This window comes from Podarcis filfolensis (assembly GCF_964270895.1).
Source record: "Podarcis filfolensis genome assembly, chromosome: 2".
NCBI lineage: Eukaryota > Metazoa > Chordata > Lepidosauria > Squamata > Lacertidae > Podarcis > Podarcis filfolensis.
The window spans coordinates 39374455-39399049 of NC_139605.1; the positions used below are offsets into that span (position 1 = coordinate 39374455).

Genomic DNA, 24595 nt, shown 5'->3' on the forward strand with positions numbered 1-24595 from the left:
TAAAGAGGAAAACTACAGGGAGCATAAGAAGAGAGCGGGAGATGCATGTCTGTCACCTGTTTTAAGGAGCTGGGACCACCGTGATTAGGAAGATGCAAAAACCCAAATGAAAATTAATTATGATTTTCATTCAGTGCCAATGACAGCATATTATAGCACTGAACAACAGGAAAAATTATTCTCTCCCATTTCACATCAAAGAGGGTGCAATCGGGCTGCATGTAATTGTGTTTAATGAATGAAAACAAACAAAGGGAACAGCTGCTATTTATTAATCCCATTACAAATAATAAAAGAAGTTCCTGGGAGCTGTGAACACACAAGCAGTGCTTTTAGAGCGGGCTATGGATGCACATCCAGCAGATGCCAGGCAGCGGTTAACCGGGAAAGACAAGGAATGGCAACTCACCCTGCATTCAGCTCATTAAGATCACGCTTTCCAAACACGTAGTGCTTGCCTTGTTATTGATTTCTGCTTTTAAGGCCTTACTTATTTGTAATACTAATGAAAGGGAATGTTGGGAGCTGGAGACCAGCCCCAGGGCAGGCAGTTGCTATGAAAATGTCTCTAGGAACAGCTGGGGGGGGGTCACCTCTGGTTTCAGCTTTGTGGTGAATTTTGGTCTAAGGCAGATGGCTAGGATCTTGCTAAGAAGCCCTGCAACTGTGCAGGCTGCTAAGGCACTGCTAGTGTTAGCTATTTCCTCGTATGGGGACCATCCTTATTGCCTAGAAGTAGATACTCGTGCCTACTCATACAGGAAAGACCTGCTGCAGGGATTCTTGGCTTACACAGGGAGGTCTGGGCCTGAGGCCACAGCAACTTTTCAAATTTAAATCAAGGTATTGTAAAATAAAAAGTTGCTTACAGTTTAATATGCAAAGGGGGGAAAAGCAATAACGAGACTCTGTGTGTCATTTCATATACACACAGCTCTCCTGTTGGCGGACAACTGGAAAGGGAAAGGGTCTGCCAGTCTCCTTCTTGAGCAGATCTGTTACGAAGCACCTTTTGCTATCTCAGCAAATGTGCTCCATAGTTTTGAAGCCCTTAGAATCATAGAACTGCGGAGTTGGAAGAGACCCCCTGAGGGTCATATAGGCCCATCACTCAACGCAGGAATCTCAAGCATCCATGACAGATGGCCATCCAACTTCTGCTGAAAGCAGCTTGCAAAAGAGGGAGCTGGGCTGAAGGGCAGAACACCAGCACAACATCCCATCTTGGCATGAACTCTGCAATGGAAATGTAGAGAATATCCAAAGCAACCCTAAGTCTCTGCTCATGAAACATGTATGTATCTTCTGCACCAGGCAGGTTGCCACACGTGGATCTTGTGTATGAAGGAACAACCACAACTACATGATTGTTCAGTTTTCGCTGACAGGCAGCATTTAGTCCAGCTGCCCAGCACTAATCTGCTGTCACTCAGAAATAATGCTTTGTCAATTTCCTTAGTGTGCAAACAACTACTTCATGGCTTGAGACAGACAAGACAACTGATATGGGTGTTTATGCCTGTTCTACTGAGCTGCAGTAACTCGAGCCTCAACCTGCTTTCCAAATGCCTGGCACCCTATCTAATTCTTCATTAATGCAGTCTGTTAGATCCACCTCTGTGTGTTGCAACCTTTGCCCCTTCCCACGATAACTCCCTCTCTCCCCACCTTCTATCCACTTATGAACGTAAGAAACTGTGGGGCCACTCACCAGCTCTTGGAAGAACCTCCTTGCCCAGAGTAGTTTGGCAAACTCTTGTACAAAGGCTTTTATTGCTTTACACAAGCCACTATTTCCCCCCCCCCACTCCCCCAGGTCTCATTGTCGTTCAGCCGGGCAATAAAATCCATGTGATCCTATTACATATATTTTTATTAGTGTTATATATTTTATTGCTTTAATAAAGGATTGCAGAGAATGTGTTCACAGAAAAGTACTTTATGGAGTTTATACCAATTACAGCAGATGGGCTTTTAACCACTCCTTAAAACTTAAGAGGCTGGCTGAAGTGACTTCATGGCAAACATGCCCCCCCCCCCACTCTTGGGATTGCAAATTAGGATACTATTGGAGACTACCCAGCATAGGGATAACTGAAAACAGTCAAGTGACATGCTAAGAGAGTGTTTTCCTCTGCTGTACTTCTGCATGTTCCTGTAGTTTAAGTTGGTGATTGAATGGCAAAGGGCAAGCGGGATTTTCTCTCTTTTCTTTTGTTACTTTATTTGTTTATTTAATTAATTAATTATATGCTTTCCCACTGTGTGATTTAGTCCTCTCTTTTGTATTTACCTGCTATATATTTGCTAACACTGTTGTGATTCTTACATTATTATTATTATTATTATTATTATTATTATTATTATTCCTTTCCTGGTTGGGCGGGGGGAAATGAAGGTTAAAGTTGGCCTGTTTGTTTGTTTACCTTGAGCAGTTTGGACAGTTGCACGGGGGAAGGGGGGAGGAATGGGGGAGAAAGGTGGAAACATGAGTATATAATAGCCTGCTGGATCCTGACAGGAACACCTGAGGACAAAGCTGCACATCACAAGAGAAGCACAGTGTTCCCACCTTGGAGCACTAACACAGGGGGTTAAGGGGCTTCAATGGAGGAAAAGGAGTGGGCTGGAGTGTGGAGGTTTATCCGTATTCCAGCCAGAGTTATCCCTTTCATGTACTCCACCGCCAGTCAGCTTTTAACTCCCCCCCCCCCCGCCAAAAAAAAAAATCTGAGCTCCAAAATAAATAAGCAAGTCTAGTTTGCAGGGCAGAGAGGCCTCAGAAGAGGTTGGTGGATATACAGGGCAGACCAGCCTTATGGAAAGAGGTCATTGACTCCTCTCCCTCCCACTGATGCTCCCCTACTGCTTCCCCTTACCTCATCCTTGTACTTGGTGATATATGAGTAGATCTCATGCAGCGCGCTCATACTGTTGAACTGGCTCAGGTGTAACCGGGACTGCTCTGCCAGGTAGGCGCTCATGTCTTGGTCGCTGATTGCTGGCATTTTAGCAATATCTGCATAATATCTATAGGAGGGAGCAGGAGAGACAGAAAGTCAGAAGGAAAACCTTTTCTGAAGACAAATCTAGGGACATCCAGAAGGAGAACAAGTGATTTGTTGTAACAAAGCAAAATACTAAACTGAAGCAACTGAGTACAGTATACTATGCGAAGCAAATTAAACAGTTTTCTACTCCTGTGGCAAATGAATCATAGAATCTCAGAATTGTAGAGCTGCAAGAGACCACGAGGGTCATCTAGTCCAACCCCCTGCAGTGCAGGAATCTTTTGCCCAACATGGGGCTCGAGAATAAGAGTCTCATGCTCCTTTGGATTTCCTATTGCACAGCCACACTGTGACAACAGGGCTCCTTATGGAGGAAATTCAATCCATCCATCAATAAACTGAAAGCAGACCCCTACTGGAGTACAGAAAACCTTTGTGTAACTTCAACCACAATAGGTTGGTTAGTTGAGAAGTTCATGGTGATCAGTTGAGTTTGTGGCAAATTAGGAAGTGTTAGGAGCATGTAAAATGGGTATTTGGAGGGATCAGAGGAATGCCCAGACCTTGTAAGCATCAAAGACAGATATAGAGTGAATATTCAGTCAGCAGCAGACAACTGGGAAAGATACACAAGGCTGTCCAAAGACAAGCCATTGCCAATGCCACCATAACAGCATAATAGAGAATCCACAATGATACCTTAGTGAGAACTAGTGTGGTGTAATGGATAGACTTCTAGATTAGGACCAGAAAGACCAGGTTTCAGTTACTCAGCCCTGGCCAGCTCTCTCCCTCTTTCTCAGCCGTATAATCACTTCATTTTAAAAAAAGATTTGTGCAGCACCTTTTAAGGTCCACTCAATGGAACATGCAAGTTAAAATGCAATGCAATCACAATATTAAAAATCAGCAGGAATGAAAAAAACACCTCTCCAGCGAAATCCAATACCAAGTGCAATCCAGAACCATCAGGAATACTATGAAACAGCTATAGCAAACAACACAAGCAAAAGCCAGTGAAAACAAATAGGTCTTTAAGGCTTTCTTTAAACACCTGTAACAATGAGGGCCAATGGACACCTGCCAGCTACCACAAAAAAGGCCCTTTCCCTTGAGCCTGCCAACACAAGAGCTCTCAGAGACGGGCAAGTCAGATGTCTCACCACTGACAATCTTAATGTGTGGGTGGATTAGTGTTTCACAGGACTGTTTTGAAGTTTAAAAAGGTAGAGGAAGGAAGAACCATTCATGCTGTCCTGAGTCCATGGAAGGAGAACACAATAAAAAATGAAATTTTTCATCAGTTGAGGGGAATCAAGTTAGGCCAATCAGGAGTCCTAATGTGGCCCACAAGGCTATTTCCCTCAAACCATAGCCACCTCCCACACACCTGACACGGCTGCAAAGGAACAATCAGGAACCGTAAAGTGTGCTTCTGAATGTTCCTTGGCAAGTAAGGCTTGCTGTCAGCACTTATCAGAGGCAACAGCAAATCCTCCAGGGATCAGTTGCACTACTCTGCAGTGCAGCCAATCATTGCTTTTGGCAGGCATCTTCCTTTGCTGCTTTGCTTCAGATCAAGCTAGGCCGAGAAGGGAGAAAGGAAAGAATCAGCAGCACACTTAGACTGCACGCCTGGGTCTTTCCTCTGACGTACATTTAGCTGATGTCATGGTGATGTCAGGTAACTGACAGGCTGACACCCTTACCCATCTGTCAAAATGGCCTGAGGGGGATAGGGGAGCTCAGGATCCAGCCCATCAACCAGATATGTCCCCCACTCCCCCAGATATAATCATCTATGCTTGATGCATATACCCTTGGGAACATGGAGGCAACATGGATATAAACTGAGGGGAGGGATATTTGTTGATGCAGTTCTTGGCAGTAACAGCTGGTAGTGAAGCAGCTGCTTGCTATGGAGGGCTCTATGCAATTCCAAAAAACTCTGTTGGGCTTTGCTCTGTTGTTGCAGACAGAAATTGAACAGCACACCTGTGATGGGCGCTTCTCTGAGGTGCGCTCTATGGAGCAGGTGAGCAGTGGAGGGGGGAAATTTCTGGTGTATGTACCTTTAAAAATATTTTTTTATTATATTTATTGGAAATTTGACCCAATGGCTCTCACTTTGATACAGAGGCACAGAAGAGAAAGGGGACCACTGTGCACAGTGGCGTAGCGTGGGGGGTGCAGGGGGGCCGGCCGCACCGGGCGCAACATCTGGTTAGGGGGCGCAAATCCACGGGTTAGGGGGCGCAAATTACTTGCCTTGCCCCGGGTGCTGACAACCCACGCTACGCCACTGACTGAGCATGATGGCAGTCAAAACTTTCTGTCTATGTATTTGTCACACAGCGGTATAAATAAGTAGAAATAATTCTGAATGCAATGTCAATCAGAAATATGAAGCATTAATATAGATTGAATTAAAAGCTGTAGCGCAGCTGGGATAATGGAAGAACATCGTTGCATCCTCAAGAAACCAAGAAAAGTGGAGCAATGCTGTGTCAGGCATCTGGTCAGGAGCAAATGGCAACATACTGCCTCTGGCAGGTGAAGATCAAAGGCCTCCCCTATCCTTTGGCCACAATCTCTGCCAAGGGATGATGTTAAGATGCTTACAAGGGCACTTTCCTACCCAAAACCACAGATACATTTGGAGTGCAAAGGAGGCAGACATCTGGAGACACCAGTGACAAGGATTTCCCCTCATCTTCTCAAAGTGGCCGTGGGGTTCACTGCTTCAAGCAGAAGACTCCTGGTTGTGCTGGACCCTTCCTTGCAGCTGCTGAGGGTGCTTAATTCAATGCATCATACCTGTAAGCTTCCTTTTCATCTTTCTTAAGCTAAGACATCTTCCATCCATCCACATCACAACTGGCCCAGAAATATGAAGTCACTACACTCCTCAGGTCCCCAGGAAACGTATAAACAAATTGACAACTCCACACTACTACCCCAAATCCTGAAATCTAGACATGCTGTGAAGAACAACAGGTCTGGGGAAATTAAAATGCTGCTAGAACTTCTTTTTTAAGTGAAGTGCGGCGTCCAGCAAAAAAGGAGGAAGGAGATTCTTTGAGCAAACCTACTTAACAGTGTCCCGTTCATTTTTTACACATTTTCCATGGGGGCCTATGAGCTCAAGGAAACTGCTTCTCGTGCTGCAAACAGCCTGTTGGGAAGAACTAAGGCTTCAACCCCATTTTCACAGCATGTTCCTCTGTCAATTTCCCCCCTCTTTGTCGGCTAGGATGGAAAAATGTCATGGTTTCGCTTGGTATATCAATATGGTGGTAATGGTAGCAACAGATAGGTCTTTCACAGAATTGAGCTACCTCCAGTGAATTCCACTCTTTCTTCTTGTGTAACTCATTTTCAGTAGGAAAACTTTTTGTGGGGTGGGGAAAATAATTTGTTAACAAGACAAACATGCCTGGAAAAGTGAACCAGAACCTTCTTGGTAAAATCCAAAACCTGCCTTCATCTTACCCAATATGACATGCTTGCACTTTTAACAAAATTCATTAAGATTGCAAGCTCCTTTGGCTATAGATTTTGCTCTGCTCCTTTCCCTACAAATCACACTGGCAGCAGTTTCATTACAAATGGCTGCCTCCATTATTCCCCCATTCCCCCAATGTGCTTTATTTATTAGTCATTGGGGACTGAGAGCAATTGTCCTCGCTTTGAAAAACCAACCAACCTGTCTTTTCCAATTGGCTAGGAAGATTTCTTCACCCTCCAGTCCTGGGAGGTTCTTTCATACACATGTGCAGGTTTGCCCGGCTCTCCAGCCATTCAGAGCACACATTACAAAAGCAACTCTTCTTACACAGCTGCATCTTGCAAGGCCACCTCCCCATGGTTGAAGCCACTCACCTTTCTACCCAGCTCTTATAGTTGGGGATGTCCTTGGCGTACAGTAGTTTATTGGAGGGAGAGTCTTTCCCTAGCTTGTGCTCAGAAGTTGAGCAGGAGTCCATGAATGTCTGAGCCACCACTGATAGGCAGGCATCAGTAATACTGTTCTTGTGAATGTCAAACACAAACTGGGGGTTCTTAATCACATTCACCCAAAAGCGCAGAGGTAGACTGCAAAGGAAGAGAAAGGAGGAAAGTCAGGCTGGGGAAACACATTATTTGGTAACTAAAAACAGGACCCTGGCTGGCAATAAGGGCAGATATTCTCTCTTAATCTCCATAGATGGTAGTGATTTGGAAATGTGGTTTGCTAGCTCTTCTGCCCCTTTCTGCCACTTGCTCCAGACCATCCCAACCCAGAATTCATGTTTCGCTTGACTGGGTCTTCAAAATCCATGCTGTACAGCTGAGTGACTCCTATTTCCTTTCCCCTGAAATTCACAGCTGCTGGGGAAGCTCAAGCAATCTCTCTCTGAGAGAGAACCAAGTTTCAGACCCCTGCCGACACACTGAGATTTCTGGGGATACCCCCTTCTCATAATTCCTCACAGCTTCTGAGCCTAGTTCTAGCTAGGAGAGATTCCTACACATAGAAACCTACCATGTAAGGGAGAAGGCTAATCCAAATTCATTCTCCCTGGCATGTCATTTTTTATATGGAATGGTTTTTGTGTGTCCATGGAGGAGTATTCCATGATCTGGACCCTCAGCTGCAGTCTGAAGTGGTATAGCGCAGGCACACAGGCACACCACCTCAGGCACAGGTTCCCATGAATACATTTGACTCAAACACCAAATGCTTGGCTCCATAGTATTCTTATCATGTGAGTGCTGGGCACACATACACATTTTAATTTCAGGAAATGATCTCAAGAAATGAACTCTGCACATTGAATTATCACCCTGGAATAAGCATGGCCATTAGTATGCAGGGGCCTGCCTCCCTGGACTCTGTTGAATTGGAAACCAGGCATCATTGGGATTCTTCCCTCTCTCCCTCCTCTCCCCTCCCAACACACCGACTCTTCCATTATTACAGAAAGCATAGCGATAAATCAGTTCCAAGCGTTTCCATGCTCTCATATCGCCATTTAAAAATGTTTCTTTTTCAGCCCGGCTAATTACTGACAGTTACTGAACTATACAAAAGCAATTTGGACTTCCATTTAACAAATGCCAGAGATGAGAGTGTATGTTCTTGTCCCCTGAAATGGTTAAGAGGATCTGAGAGATGAAATCTGCAGAAGGGAAGAACGCGGTGGGGAGACATGAAACCTTGCATGTAGCAGAGGGCTTGTCGCATCTCACCACTCGCTGAGCACCCAAATCCCCCTGTGCTCTAGTATAAATGGATAGGAAGACGGAATTTGGCTCTCTGGTGCTATGCATGCTGCTGGTGCTAACTTTCCTACCGTATTCTTAACTAATTATGATGGTGAAGTTTGCTCCAATCTTTAGCTATGATGGTTATATAAACTTACATTCAATTTGCACTGGTCCAGGGCAGTGTGCCCAACTCCCTTGCACTGGCTCTGATAGGCCAGCAGAAAGTGATCTAGCAGAAACTGTTTGAATGCATACTGGAGGCTTCACCTACCCTAGGAAAAAGTGGGATTTAAGTACAGTGGTACCTCGGGTTACGTATCCCTCTGGATACGTAATCTTCAGGTTGCAAACCCGGTAAACCCGGAAGTGTATACTTGCAGGCTTCGCTGTGTGCGTGCACAGAAGCACTCAATCGCACCATATGTGTGCGTAGAAGGGCGCTTCCATTTTACGGACTTTTCAGGATACTGCCAGACCTCCGGAATGGATCCCATCCGTAACCAGAGGTACCACTGTACATTCATTTTCCACCTTTGGGAACTTGGTTTCCCACACGACTAAAGCGATTTCTACCACTTGATCTCTTATCTGAGAAAAACTGGGGCAAACCAAGAGTTCCTGTGAGGTTTCCTAGCTCAGCATTGTCTGCACCAAGGTTGGGAATCCTTTCAATCCCAAAAGCCACATTTCCTTGTTGCCCACTCCCCCAAAGGCCACACGCCAGCAATGGACAGGGCCACAAGGTGGGCAGGGCTGAATTAGGCAGGCCCAGAGTTGCATATAGTATCTGATTCTACACTGAGTGGCAGGAGCTCTCCAGGGTTGCAGACCACCCCACCTGGAGACTCCCTTCTGCATGCACAGATTGCGTTCTAAAACCGAGCTGTGGGCCCTACTTACCAATTACTCTTCCAAGTGTGCCTGACATCGTAGTCATTGATCTGGTGCTTATCAGCTTGTTCGTCCAGGAAATCAAACATGTACTTGATGGCGAGAGGCAAGGCACTCCCTCGGTGGGCGGTGCTGAATATGGTCTCAAAGAGGTCGTCAACAAACTTCTGCAAGGTTCCCTGGATGTAGAAAAATGGTGGCAATGGAATGAAGGCATAGTCTGCTTGGAAGACACAAAGATCCCATTGAGATTATAAGAAAAGTTATGCCCTGAAATGACACTGGCATTGCCAGTGAAAGCCACAGAAATGTACAGGGTTTTGTTGGATTTTGCAGGGCATCCCAGGCTGTGTTACAGAAGTGATCTCATCTCTTCACAACATCCATAGACAAAGCAGATGGAGTGACACCTGTTCTTGGGCCTACTCTACTAGTAAGACTGAGGCATCAAGGAAGGCTGGTTTACATAGTAAAAAGCAAGGAATCTAAGCACTCTGCCTTGTGTGTTTCATCTGCAATTCAGAAGTAGGCTTAGCCATAGCAGACTGTCATAGAGTGCAACCATTTTCCCATGCAGGCACCAGACGATACCCTCTTAGTATCCATCCATTAGGGGGCGCTTGTTTGCAGTGTCAGTCACTTATGAATCTTGAATTTTAAAATCCCATTCTGATGGTAAGATGTTTTTTTATAGGCAGAGAAAGGAATTTGGTTATAACCCTGATCTTTTGAGAGTTCCAGGTCACTGTGTGTTAGCCAGAAGTTCATTCATGTTCAGTGGAATGCTATATTTGACTTGCTGAAGGTTTAAAGTTCTTACAAGGATAGATAAACACATAGCTACTGAAGTATGAAATACATTCAATACATGAAGTTACAGTGGTACCTTGGTTATCAAACAGCTTAGTTGACAAACAAATTGGCTCCCGAATGCCAAAAACCTGGAAGTAAGTGTTCCAGTTTCCGAAGGTTTATCGGAAGCTGAATGTCCGACGCCACTTCTGCTTGAGTGCAGGAAGCTCCTGTAGCCAATCAGAAGCTGTGCCTTGGGTTTTTTAACGGTTTTGGGAGTCGAATGGACGTCTGGAATGGATTAAGTTCAAGAACCAAGGTTCTACTGTATAATACACCTGAACCTCCCAGGACTGTGTTGAAATTGCAGAGTTAAGCAGCAGTGATTAGTGCTGAGCTTAAGTTTTTCACATAAGACTATGATAGAAATCCGGGAGAAGCTTCATGAAAAGCATGCCCATTTTCATCTTTTTTTCTTTTCTTTGGCTGTTTGAAGCTAGATGGCACATGCTGAGCCAGCAGACAACCCACCTAATCCATCCTAATGATGATTGTCAAGGTGGTCTGTGGCAGACACCACTATTAATTTTTATCTCGGAATGCACTTTACATTGGGGGCATTTTGGGAAAAGAAATGTGGCAGCTGGAGGCTTGCTACAGCATTGAGAACTCTGGCAAATTTTGTGCCCACCCCCCAAAATATTCCTTCATACTCCTCTGAAAATTGCAAGAATTAGCCTGTTCCCCACCTGCTCTTGGAGGAGTGTTTTTGATTCAGGATGAGCAGCAACACACAGCAGCCAACCTCCAGTGAGAAAATAGCTATGGTAGATTATTACAATTTATTATTTGGTCTGGGAATAAAGTAGAAGAGAGGGAGAGAGAGAGATTTGGCTGTGCCATTTGCATGCCAGCTCCTGCAATTAATGTGGCTTTCTCCAGTTCTCAGAACTCAACAATATTATTTTTGTTTGCTTTTGTACAAATCTTATATTATTGACCATTTGATTTACATCAGAAACCAGGGCAGCAATTACGCAGTGTGAGTAGCCACTGGACTTTTAAAGCTCCCTTGCCTCGGCTTTTGCTGATGCAGAGTGCTGATAAAATGAGGGCGTCTATCAAGCATATGAACAATGAGCACAGGGGAAATCAGTGATTGCAGCAACCGGAGGCTGGGATTCAGTTTTGCTTTTCAGTTTTGCTTCGTCAACAGCTAGGATGCAAAACTAGTCTTTGCAGCTGGGTGTTTGGGGTTTTTTCCTTTTTTCCTTTTGGCCAAATGTAACTGGGGCTAGAAATGCTCCATAGGTAGGTGAAGAGTTTAAAAGAATGAAGCCAGGTCCCTCTGCATATATTGAGAGGCAGAAGAACCCGGGCCCATGCCTATCACCAGGCCAAGTGGGCTGATTAGGATTACCAGTGGCCCAGAAAAATAAAGAAAGGGATTTAAAAATCCCATCTAGGGGTTGTCTAGCATGACACCAGGCTGGGCTGGAGGGAGTACCTTGAAGACTGAAACTGGCTTGTCTGTCTGATTGCCTGGTCATCTGTCACTCAAGCCAAAACACACTCTTTTCCTATCTTTTTGCTTATTCCTTGAGGTCAGAAGTTGTGTAAGGAATTCAAGGAATGGAGCAGGTGAACAGAGACAGAAATTCTAAGACAACAGCAGCAGTGCTATCACAGAAGCCCAAGAGCTAGTGGTGAAGCCTATGTAGGGAACTTCTGCTCATGTCCTCTGATTTTTGGGTGTGTATAAGTGTGCTTTGGTTTAGTTTTGCTGGTTTTACTAGAGCTAGGTATGTATGAGTGGGCTGGGCAAGAAAGGTGCATCATCCTTCTTGCAAAATGTTACATATGCCGTTAGCATGTGCAAGGAGCAGATCACTCTGGGACAGCAAGGCATCTAGAGTAAGCATTTTCTATCACCCATCTTGTGATAATGGGCCCAGAGGCTGATAATGTATGCTGTGGGGAAGGGATAAGTTTCTCTAAAGAACCTTGGATTTCAATTGCTGCTGCAATGCTATTATCATTAGAATCTCTTGCGATGCAACTGCAGCAGTGAGAACTCCAAACCCTTAAGTGTTTGGTGTTAAGCAGATAAGAGGTCAGAAATCATCGCAAATGGAATAATAAGTTGTCTCCATATACTCTCTGCTGATTTATAACAGCAAGACAGAAGAGGGCAGAAACTTGACAGCATGGTAGGATGAAAGACCCACCAGATTCTGTGTGTGACTTGGTAGTCTGTACATCTACTCAAACTTTAGAACGCATCTAGGTAGAGCCTTCCTTCCTTCCGATTTACCTTGGTGGCTAGCAGGCGGGTCAAGTAGATTTCTGAGACCATCTTGCTGCCACGGTCACCTTCTCGCTGGTCCATGTGATCGTGATTCTTCACCAGGTGCCACAGCTTGGTGCCGCTCTCCAGGTCAGGAGTGATCATGGGGGTCCGGGAACGGAGGCTGTCAGGGCTGCTGGCTGTCCGGAGCATACTCTCTGTGAGGAAACCACATGCAATGGGAACCGCCTCTCCCTCCTTTGCTGCCTTCCAGCCTCAGCTGTCCTCCCTCCACCTCACTTAGTTTGCAGCAAGGCCTGTCATACCACCAAGAGTATATGATTTGTGTTGGGCTACCCTTTAGAACCAGGCAACAAAAGTTCATAGGCTGGTTGGCTCTATTAACCAAGAAATCATTGGACTTCTTCTTTCTTTCTTTCTTTCCTGCCAGGGGAACTGCAAGCAGTGAGCAAAAGCTGCTAAGACCTAAGGCCAGCTCATGCTGTTGGCGGGTTTTCTCCAGTCCTAACCTGCCCAAATACATGTTCTATCAAATACATGAGACATCAACCTGCTGTGCCATTCATATAAGATACTTCTGAAGGACCCCTGGGATCTCTGAGGAGGAACGGCAGGCTATAAATATGGTTAGACAGACAGACAGACATCTTTTTCTGCTCTGCTAGTTTTAACTGGCTGCTTTTGCATTTTAAAGGGGGAAGATGAAAGGAAACTCTTTCTTCAAACACACTGGGTTGTATCCAATGCTGTGCACAGGAAGTTCTGCTCAAATCAAAACACTTCTTAAACAAATGTTAAAGAGCTGTAGTTCTCCCCCCCACCACACCCTTTCCGCAACAAAGTGCTAACTTAAGGGTGTGTCACAAAGATACCTTACTTATCCTCATCAACTAACATGGAACTTTATTATTGCCAGGGACTTTAACTAAGAGACCCTGACAAAAAATACAAGTTTCGCAGAAGTAATTACACAGGATATGACGAGTCAACAGGTAGAGGGATGAGACAGAATCAGAAGAAGAATTTCTAAAGTGGCAACGTTGGTAGGTTTGCTATAAGTAGCACTGAGGTGGGCTTGGGTGATTTTCTCTTCCAAAACTGATGCATGAGACATTGGAAAGGGGTTAAGAAAAAGCTGCTTTGGCTGCAATATTGCATCTTTTCTGCTCTGCCTTTGCTTCAGGAAGACTGATTCCTAATCTCCAGACTGTTCCGGAATTCCAGACAGCAAGCAATGACGGCTGTTTTCTCACTTACCATATCTGCTGAGTGATTTGGTGAAGGTGGAGGAGTTGGAAATGTTGTAAGCTGAATTCTGCTTGGGCACCAGGGCCACAGAGGAACCATCTGTCACCTATAGCAAGAATATTAGCAAAACAAAGATTGAATGGACTTTTCAGATCCACATATCATGCATCTCTCATCCCAGTAGCTCCTCACACTAAGACAAGCTGAAATTGCAATTGCCTATTCAGTGGGTTCCCAAAGGCAGTTCAATACAATGGACCAATGGACCATCATGCCTCAGGGAAAAGATGGAAGCTGAGGTAGTCTGATTACACTTGCAGGTCAACATCCCCATTCTATCCTCTCCTCAGCCTAACTTGCTCTGAGGGATATTCTAACATTTTCTCTTTCTTCATGTATCTTGCTCGCATTCTAAAACATTTAGCTAGGTATTGTCCTAATAACTGCCCCACTTTGAGGAAATACCCCACACACTAGTACACTACCCCTCAATTCAGGGGTTGGGAACCTGAGGCCTAAGGGTTAAATATGGCCCTCCAGAATTCTCTCAAAATTCTGCCTAGTAGGCCACACCCCTCACTGACCCTACTGTGCCCTCTTCCTTACGTGTTTTTGCATGACTGTATGGAGGATAGGGGGGTGTGTGTGTGTAGAAACTAGCCTGCTGTACAAAGATAAATTTTCATTCATTGCTCCACCCACTTCTGCCTCTGCCCCTCCCCTTGATGCCCTCAAGCTTGTCCAGAAGGGAATACGGCCCTTGGGCTGGAAAGGGTTACCTGTCCCTGCCTTAATCCTTTCTGAGGAGAAGCCATGTTGGGCTAGGTGTGTAGAGGATGGAAACTTGACAGTCCCTTGCCCCAGCAAGGCTGACTGTGAATGCAGAAAGCTGGCAAGTGACAAGGTGGCCTACTATCTGCGGGCAGCTGCAAAGGCAAGCAGTGAGTGGTTCCCACTGGCCCACAACCCATGTCATTTCAAACTGGATCCCTTCTGAAAGGCTGAGCCAACCCCCTTAGATGTCCAAAAGGGTGCATCAGGGTATACAGTGGTACCTCAGGTTAAATACTTAATTCGTTCCGGAGGTCCGTACTTAACCTGAAACTGTTCTTAACCTGAAGCACCACTTTAGCTAATGGGGCCTCCTGCTGCCGCCGCACCGCCAAAGCACAATTTCTGTTCTCATCCTGAAGCAAAGTTCTTAACCTGAAGCACTATTTCTGGGTTAGCGGAGTCCGTAACCTGAAGCGTATGTAACCTGAAGCGTATGTAACCTGAGGTACCACTGTATACTAAAAGACCACTCTAGATTGTTTGGCAGTATACTCAGGAACTGTCCTGTTTGTGACTGATCATTAATCTACATTACACAACATCCAGATTACAGTCAAGAGTGTATCATGCATTTCTCTTGTATCAGATGCAGAGGTTGTCTGCAGTGCCCTTCTCTCACACTGTACACATGAAGCATCTAAAGTTGAGTGAACTTAGTTGTGGCACTTAGATGTGCCACACAGTTTCTTGTGCCACACCTCTACAGCTAAAGCCAGCAGACCACCACACCTGGTAATGGGCGAGAGTGTTGAGCCTTTTCCAGTCATTGTCAATCTTTGTCGTGACATCTTCATCTTGCAGTATTATCCGAGCCATCCTGCCCTGCCGCCACTCTGCACCGATGGAAGAGAAGGGCATGGGGTCACTGGGGATCGTGCTCACTTTGGACAGATCACAGAACGAAAGGCATGGAGAGCATGTGAGTGAGGCGTGGCACAAACAGTTGTTAAAAGCCACACCCCACTTTAAACCCTTGGCTGTCTTGTGCGCTGCCAGCAGCTATGCTGAGGAGGCTGGCCAAACATTTAGATGGAGAATAACTGACTCATTTTCTCCTGTCTGTACTCCATTTGCAAAAATGGGATATCACTGTTCTTGAGCAGCACCATCCTACTGCTTGACCCCGTTCAGTGAATCTCCAAGCAACAGAAATATCTGCAGCTCACCAGTGTTCCTTTTATTTTCCCTTATTGAGAATCTCAAATTTTCAATGCTGACTGAGCACTACTGTCTCAGCCAATGAAAACACTGGCTTCCAAACTCTGGGTCCAACAATCTATTCAGGTGATTCACAACAAGCATCAATGAGAAAATGTATAGCTCTTCTTAAATTTCAGGATGTTATGTGTGGAATCTTTACAAATGCAGAATTTAGAAGACTAAAGTACAGAATGCAGCGCTGAGACTTCCTCCTTCTTACATTCCATGGTGCAGCATCTGATGTTGTGCTAGGACCAGCAAGTACACATTAAGAACATTTTCCCCAGCAGGAGATTGAACGATGACCTCGCTTGCAAATTGAAGGGCATCTAAGTTTCAAACTACACTGGACAATGGCAAAGGCCTGATTTCTAAGCTAAAATGTATGCAAGCAGGTCTGGGATGCTAAGTCACCTGCCAACCACTTACCTTCATGCAGCCTTTCCTGCAAGGCAGTTGATGGACTCTCTTTCTATATCAGAGCCCAACTTTTGGGAAAGTGGCAGTTGGGAAAAGGTTGTGGGGAGGAAAGTGGTTGGCAACAGATGAAACCTTAAAGACTAATAGATTTTATTTTGGTAGCATACACTTTCATGCACCTTTGTATATGACAAAATCAATGCAAGCTGATGCTCCAAATAAGTATGTTACTCTTTAAAGTTCCACAAGACTGTTGCTTTTGCTGCAACAAGCTAACATAGCTACCTCTGCAAGTACAAATGCAATATGAACTGGTTGTGTAAATCCACCCTTTAGTACACTGACTGCACAGCAAACATCTGTAACTCTGCAACTTACCCAGGTCCATGTCCCCTGCCTTAGGTCTCTGTGAGTAAGGGACTCCTTTATACACAGCATCCAAAAGCTTCTCCTTCACTTGTGTGATGGTGTCACAGTTTAGAACCTTGACTGGGATCTCGGGAGCATTTTCATTCTCAGGGTTCACACAGTTCAGTGTCTATATGAGAGAAAAAGGTAAATATATTTGCATGATGGGATTTGCCACATTGCACTATGGTTGCATATTGGGGGAATGCAAGAGGGAAATGGCCAAGAGAATGAGAAGTCATCAAACTGCCTTGGAAGCTTTACCCCCTTTTCCAGTCATTAGGTTGGAAATTTTGGGGAATGCAAAATTTTGCAGTGGAATTTCTTACCCCCCAATAACATTGACCCTGCTGATCAGATTCCAGAAAACCAGGCTCCCACTTGCACTAACCAGCATTTTGTAGTCAATTTGTTGACGGATGAGCTTGTCTTCACTTAAGGAGTAGCGAGCCTCTCCAGTGATAGCATCAATGGGTCCCTTCTCCATCTGCTGTTTGATGGCACAGTAAAGCATGAACAGAGGTTCACCTGCACACTCCTAAAGAGAAGGGAGGAAGACAGGGCATTAGATAGAACATCCCTTGAAATACCTAAAATAAGCAGCTGTTTCCAAATCAAACTTGAATTGGAGGCTGATTTTATTAAACACTACTTCCATGTAATAAATAATAATAATAATAATAATAATAATAATAATAATAATAATAATTTGCTGGACCCTGGAGAACATGCTTCAAATGTATATACAGAAATGACCAGTGTTGTAGTAAGATCAAAGTTTGGCTAATGATTACGGTATGTTGTTTAGTACCTTTGGATCTTGCTCCATTTGCTTTCATATGGTATCTCCTTTGACCCCTATCTTGCCCAGAAAAGCCATTCTTTGGAAAATCTTATCAGAAAAATCCTACTCTTTGCAAAATACAAGTCAATTGTTTCAGTTGGCTTTTCACACAAACAAAATAATGGACAAGGTGTTTTCTGAATATATGCCAGCTATTAATGCTGAGGTACATGATGGTTTGAGAAACAAAGCAGTGAAAAAGCATGTGTGAACTTTATAAATTCTAGAACTTCACCGAAGATCACTGATCTACAGGGATTATAACCCTAATTTCCCCCCAAAGTGTAGGCTCAGTTGGGCAGCACAAAATATCCAATACATGGGGATGGACAAGGCATGAGCAAAGACTTCATAAGATAAAGTAGACCATAAAGGGCTATCTCAAGTGGTTGTTCAGCAGGTATCTGGGTTGACTGATGTGGTTTTCTACAAGTTTTTCTGCAAATTAATTCTCCATGTTCATTCTTACCCATTATTGGATCAAGTCAATGAGCCATATAACCTAGAATCAATCTCCGACAATAGCCAGGACCTGGTTCTTCAGAAAAGGATATATGACAACTGCAAAACAATCCATTAACTATTGTTCACTCAGAGCTTCCAGCACTATGAAGTTAAGAGACAAGCTGGACATAAATCTGCCTTCCTCTACATTGATGGGGAAACTGGCCCTCCAAATGTTGTCAGACTCCACCTCCCATCAGTCCCAGGCAGCATGGTCAATAGTCAGGAATGGATTTGTATATCCTCTATGAATTTGTCTCATCAGTTCAAAAAAATCCAGATTCTACAACTCTCCACAGCCATGTGCCTCATAAGTAAATCCTTAGATACGTGAAATAAATGCTTCCTGTTGTTTCTTCCTCACTTACTAAATGGTCACACAATTTCATTTTAACAATAAAAGAAATGGAAGTCTGTGATTGTTGTGCAATTAAAAGTTAAGGACAAGACAGTAAACAAAAGGAGCCAGTAGACTCCCAGCTGAAAAAGTGTCAACCTCAGCAGTCAGGTGTGTATGATTAAAATGGACTGGAAGTGAGGTGCTGAAGCAGGGGAGAAGAGATGGAAATTAATAGGATGAGTGTGAAAGACATTTGAGAAGGTGAGGGGGGAACTAGAGAGACATCACTCTGAAAACTATTATCAGTGGATTGAGACATTAACTTCAACAGTGTTTGGATCAGACGTATAGTAATGCTACATAGCTGGTCCCCAGGAGTGTTTCAGTATTTTCTTGTGCAATCTTTTATGCCAACTAGGGTGAAGATGAAAACAGGAGGGGTAGAGACAAAAATCCCAAGTGACCTCAGTCCTGCCACCTCTTCCCCAGCTGGCCACCATCAAAACAAATTCTACTTTGGTGCAAAGTGCATCTCCTCTCTCTGCCACCATATGCTGTTAGCATCTCGTTAGCATCTGCAGTAATTAAAGAGACAGCTGCTAACGAGCAAGAACAGGCATACATCATCCCTAGACCTACCGACAACACGCCTGTCTTTGAAATTATGTTTCATTTGCAAACTTGGCTTCATTAAGTCAGCTTGGGAAAGAAAGAGAGAGAGAGAACCAATGTGGGTGCTATGCTGTTTATTAATAACTGTCTTGTCTCCTCATAATGCACAAGCCAAATGATGGCCGTACATTAACAGGCATGCATGGCAATTACACTCCAGCATGGCAAGACTCTCCCATTTTTGCCTGCCTTCCTCCCTTTTCAGGTGAGGCCAGAAATTCAAGCCTCTTCCAAGGAGGGCTTTTATTACTTATAAAAGCTAACTGCAAACCATTCAGGCACAAAAAAGCAACACAGATGGAGAATAAATTGAAGATGGCTCCTTGGTCATATCTTGTTTGTCTGTTGTGATCTCTCATCAAACAGTTTTCTCCCACTTGCAGTCAGCTGAGGAGCCATGCATTGCTTGAGAGCCGAGGTGCCTGACCTGTTATCAGGGCTGTTTAAAGGCACTCTTGAGAGCAGTGGATTGCTTTTTACCTTTTGATCACCTCTGAAGACTACCCCTGTTTTAATGTTCTCAGTCCTGAGAGGTTCTGGATACTGCGTCTTATACAATGGACAACAGACAGAGAGGGCTTCGTGTTCTTTAAAACTTGGGGTAAGTATTAACTAGTTAATTACGTTTGGTAACTGCTCTTGAACTGTCTGACTCCCAGCTACAAAAGTGCAGTTGGGCAGGTTGCCATAATCATGCAATAGTAGAAGAACTTTCCCTAAGAATTAGCAGGTTCAATATCTGTTTGCAAAGGGAAGTGGGAGGATTTGGCATGGATCTGCTAGAGAGCAGATTGTGGTTTCAAGCTAACAGTGATACACCCATTTAAAACAGGCCACTGAATCTGCTCTAGCAAAGCCAACAGTGAGCTCAGTAGATCAACTTTATGCCAAATGATGTGTTAGCCAGCTCTTTCTTATTTACGGGAAGGCTATCACACATACTGACTCCAGGATAACCTGCTTTGGCTCTTTGCCACTTTTATTAAGTCTCCAAACACAAAAGATGAAATTACTTTTGCCTTCTCTTAAAGGAGGTACATGGGCAAATAGGGTTCACAAAGCATTTGGTTGGGCCCCTCATTGCACCAGGTCCATGCCAGGCTTGCTGAGAGATCTGTAGGTGCGGTATGTGCTGGAGGCATGAATGGTACCTGCCAGGTATGCTGATATCACTGGCAGGCACCAGATGGGTTGGCTACATGGAGAAGGCAAGTGAAATCCGGATGGATCCCACTATAGAATAAATCAGTGAGTGTCTATGGGGGTAGAGGATAATTACATTCAGTCCACATTTTTAAACAAACCAACCTAATTCGCACCTCCTGGACTAATATACAGATTGGAATGCAATTATTATTCAGATGTTGCACATCTCTGTATTTTATGACTCAAAATATGCACCAAAATGTGTAAAAAAGTATTAATGGCATATTTTAACATAAAACATGTTTAGAAATGCATACTTTTAGAAAAAATTCATATTTAAATAAGCTTTTTGTGATAAAATATGTATTTCAATAATGTGTAAATATTAATTTTCATAGAGAATCTTTTAAAAACCACAGATTAATGTGGAAATGGGATGGAACAGACTTATAAACACAGGCAAAGTTGAAGCAGACTGGAAATAAAATGGTTCTGTCCATCCTTGGTCTTCAACACTCTGAATACTGTCTAAGACTGGCCAAAATCCCAAATCTCTCCCCCACCACACACATTTTGCAAACCCCCATAATTTGGTGACTTTCTGTCTGGACTACTGTAATGTAATGTGCTGTATAAGGACCTGCCCTTGAAGAAAGTCCAGAGGCTATAGTCAGTACAGAATGAGGCTGCTAGTTTGGTAACTGGGGCAGTCCAATGAGACCATGTGTCGCTAGTTCCGAAAGCACTGCACTGAGTGCCAATGAGCTACTGGCACAATTGAAGGTGTTAGTGCCAGCATATGAAACCTTAAATGACCCAAGGATCCAAAAGAGCACCTTCCCCATTATCACCTATCTCAGCCCCAATGAACATCTAGTGAGGACTTGTTGGCTGTGACTGAGGGAAGGGGGCTGCGACCTATGACAGGGCTTTTTCAGTGATGGCTCTGTTCATGGAATGCCATGGTTAGGTGTGATTGTCTCTATCACTATTGACTTTCAGGAGGAGTTTGAAAATACTGCTGTTTACCCAGGCATTTGACAGCTGAAGGACAGTGCTCCTGGCAACTGCAAAATCACTGGATGAGAGAATGTTTTTAACCATAGCTGTTTTCAGGATGCTTTAAAAAAATGTTTTGTTGTGGATGTGGCTTGCTGCCATGGGCTCCTTTAGGAGGAAGGATGGGATATTAATAGATAAGTATAAAATAGTAACTAAACCCATAAAACCAGGCAAAGGTAACTTGGCATCTTTAGGCAAGGACTTATGTTAACACCACATGCTCCCCAACAGCTTTGGAGCAGGAATTATGTGCTGATCTGCAAAGATGAGAAGCACTTTAGCAGCTAACAGCGAGACACCAGCCAGCACCTACCACATAGCTCTAACAACCTCTCTGTGCAAGGAGACAATGCTTTTCCTGCGCTCATCATAAGTCTGCGCTCAATCTTTTAAAAATGACATAGACCAAAACACACTTTTATGCGACAGGACAGTGACTGCACAGTCAGTATGGGATGAGCTTTTAGAATTCACGGCTCTGAGCCCAGTTCCTGGAAGGAATGGATCTGAGGCAAAACCAAACATTTGAGCATAAAATACAAAACAAAACACGAAGAAAGCCACCGATAACTTGCTGAGATGGCTCCTCCCCAAACCCTGGAAGTATGGCAGTTCCAGCACATAGCCCAGCCTTCCTCAATTTAGCCTGGTGCCTTCCAGATGTTTTGGAGTGAAATTCCCATCAGCCCCTGCCAGTTTGTATAATCCAAAACATCAAGAGGGTACCACAATGAGGAAAGCTAACATAGGATTCTATCCAATGCAAAACCTACTCAGAGTAGGCACATTAAAAGTAATGGTCGTTAGTAACTTAGATAGAGTAGACCTATCAAAATGAATCTATTTCATTTCCTTTCAACTATTTGTATACTGCTTAATCACAATCATCGCTAAGCAGCGTACAAGAAGCCAAATACAGTAAGCTTCAAGGCCAACTAGGGATTTCAACTCTGGTTCTCCCAGCCCAGTACTGTAACCACTACTCCGAACTCTTACTGAAAACACCACAATCTCTGGTAGAGATGTTTCCAGGTCCTCTGACCCAATATCCTTTTAACTGGAGATTCCAGAGCTTGAATCTTCTGCATGCTCTACCACTGATCAGTTGGCCCTCTCTGACACAAATGCAGGGCTGAGATCTCACAAATAAACTGAAGGATCCAGAGGCCTGCTCTGCTCTGCAAATGTTGTCTGCAAATGTTTCCATTACCTTTGTTCCACTGACAACTCAGCACTGTTTCCAGGACTTCTCCTATCTACAGCTTTCCCTGGCCAATATTAAGTAGGCACAGTGGCTGTAGACCCCAGCTCCTGCGAAAAGCAGAAGGGCCAAAAGACCAAATGCTCTTGAGAAGAGCACCTCCTTTAACCTTCAACAGATTAAGAGAAGCTGCAGGATGCAGAGTAAAGTGTAAACATTGGCATTTGCATATGAGTGCCTGCGTATGTGGAGAGAAAGCCTGAAGCAGCATGAGCCAAACTATCTAACGCTCACAGTGTCTTATTGATGAGATTTAGCTCATCAGGCACCTAATATTGTGCATTTTTCAATGCTCCTCTTTATCTGCTTCGCTCTCCCATTCCCTGGGATGGCTCATTAGGAGGCTGATGAATGGCGCTCGAGGCCTCAACAAAAGCACCACTGCCCGGGCCTGCCGATTCGATGCCTGCGTGTCCCTACCTCTGCCACAAACAACACCTGGGCAGCCAGGATGAAGGAAGCGGGGAGAGGACAGAGAGAAGGGAGAAGAAGAGCAGCACATTGATCTCGGCCTTCAGTGGTGCTGAATCAATATATCATTTCCCTTACAGATGATTGGCAGGGTTTCTTTTCATTCCTTTAAGGGCCTTGTGCTGTTGCTGTGTAGCTGTCACAAGAGGCTAGCTAATGCTACATGCTTGTATGCTACACCTATTGTGAGTGTTCATCTCATGAAGGGCTCAGGCTGGAGATAAGCGCTGAGCTATGGGAGAGCAGAGCTCGGCTCTATATAGCAGCAAGAGTTGCATCCTGATTGTGAGCCCCGCTGCCCATACTGGAAGGTGCTGCTTTGAGTAGAGTCCTCTCCAGCAGAGCTACTTCTGCAATGGAGAGGGAGAGTCTGGTCTCACTAGGTCTTCAACAGAGTTCTCTGAGTTGAAGGATGGCAGTGTCACATCCTTTGACTGATGGGACACTGGTCCCCGCAAGCTTGTTGGGTAGCAGCACTTCTGAACTGGCCACATATGCTCTCCCTCTTCTGACCTGGAGTCCTTAGCTCCACCACCTCTTCTGGTCCCTGACACACCCATGGGAATAATTCGTGCCTATCTGAGGACATATGGGCCAACCAGCAAGTGTATAAACATAAGCCAAATCTGGGAGGTATCCTTAGTGCTGCAAATCAGAGGTGCTCCTACAAACCCTTCCCTACAGGAAAGGCAGTAAATATAAGATACCACCATTCTTTCTTTCCTTTGTTTTGGTCATCAACAGCTCATTTTGACCCAAGGACACAAACTCATGCCCCAGCTGCAGAGGCATTCCCTTGTCAGGTCCTTCTCCAAAGACATGTTTTTGCAAAAATTCACCAAAGGCTACACACACAAAAATGCAAGTACGTTCACTTGCTGGATTTGCACGTGCTTTTGCTACAGTGTGGGGTGGGACCATATATTTCCCTGCTGGCAAAGTGCTTGTGGGGAAGCCTGTTTCAAGTATCTTGACTACTACTTCTCATTTCACAACCACCTGCAATCCTCACCCCTTTAAAGCTACTCAGAGAAATGATATTCTAGACATCAGTTGATGGGAGCTGTCTCTTGCTGCTGGTTACATACATTGCTCTTTTGTACTGAGGAGACTGGAACACGGAGCAGGGTAAAGGTAGGTGGCTGCAACCGTGGTGCACTTGGCTCAAATGACAATGGCTCGTATGAGATGTAATGGTTGAAGAGCTCTAAGAACCAAGTCTGAACACGATGAACTAAACTACAAATTTACATCATAGTCAGCAATAGCATGTCTATAGGGAATGCACCCTTCTATTGTCTAGGGAAATTCTCATTCTCATTCTCCTTCATAAACCCTCAAACTAAAACTTGCCATATGGTCAGTTTTTGACCAGTCTGTTTTTATCTTTTGTGTGTGTGTGTTTTAAATAAAGCCTGGCTTACTGCCACTCCAAACAAAATAAAAACCAGCAAGAAGGTTTCCTTCTCACATATTGTCAGAGCTATCTTTTTTGTAATAAGTTTTTATTGAAGAATTTTGAACTGTATAATACAAGCAACGGAACACACAAGCACAAAACAACAAAGCAAGCAGCAAAGGAGATTAAAAGAACAAAATAATGGGTCACAGTTTCTTATATATCTTGAGTAAAGGTGGAAAGGGGAGGAAGAAAAGGCTAGGTGGAAGGTGAGGCAATGGCCTGGGGTCACTGTTATATCGAGTCTTTCCAGAAGACCATCTGGGTAGCAGATGGGAGGAATTCCTCCACTGAATCGTTTATAAATGAGAGGGAGGGAAATTGGGTGACAGCAAAAGCATCAGGCTTTGCCTGGTCCATACTCAAGACAATTTGTGCGAATAAACTTTTCTGATAAATCTATTTGCCACATGCACTAGCACCATGATTCAAGCATAAAATCAGGCCTTTTCCATCCCCCCAATAGCCATGCAA

At 44.3% G+C, this 24595-nt stretch overlaps 1 protein-coding gene and 1 long non-coding RNA gene across 9 annotated transcripts in view; one reads left to right on the forward strand and one right to left on the reverse strand.

The window, feature by feature from the left end:
• Positions 1-24595, reverse strand: part of PLXNA1 (plexin A1) — a 300883-nt gene that overhangs the window by 11046 nt on the left and 265242 nt on the right. For 2 of the 6 annotated variants that reach the window (XM_083602755.1, XM_083602756.1), the window contains exons 24-31: positions 16754-16900; positions 16333-16492; positions 15064-15167; positions 13510-13606; positions 12259-12449; positions 9162-9331; positions 6894-7106; positions 2880-3030 (exon numbers count right to left, since the gene is read on the reverse strand). In XM_083602755.1, coding sequence (XP_083458881.1) covers positions 2880-3030; positions 6894-7106; positions 9162-9331; positions 12259-12449; positions 13510-13606; positions 15064-15167; positions 16333-16492; positions 16754-16900 — 1233 coding nt within the window. Of the gene's footprint in view, positions 1-2879; positions 3031-6893; positions 7107-9161; positions 9332-12258; positions 12450-13509; positions 13607-15063; positions 15216-16332; positions 16493-16753; positions 16901-24595 lie in introns of all 6 variants that reach the window. The other 4 variants (XM_083602752.1, XM_083602753.1, XM_083602754.1 and 1 more) reach the window with 3 other exon arrangements.
• LOC310757575 lies at positions 3044-24150 on the forward strand. 3 transcript variants are annotated; one of them, XR_014545326.1, is made up of 3 exons: positions 3044-5028; positions 19247-19323; positions 20871-24150. It is a non-coding gene; the product is annotated as an uncharacterized lncRNA (long non-coding RNA). The 3 variants fall into 3 exon arrangements; XR_014545327.1 differs by lacking the exon at positions 3044-5028 and adding an exon at positions 15226-15618; XR_014545328.1 differs by lacking the exon at positions 3044-5028 and adding an exon at positions 16370-16509.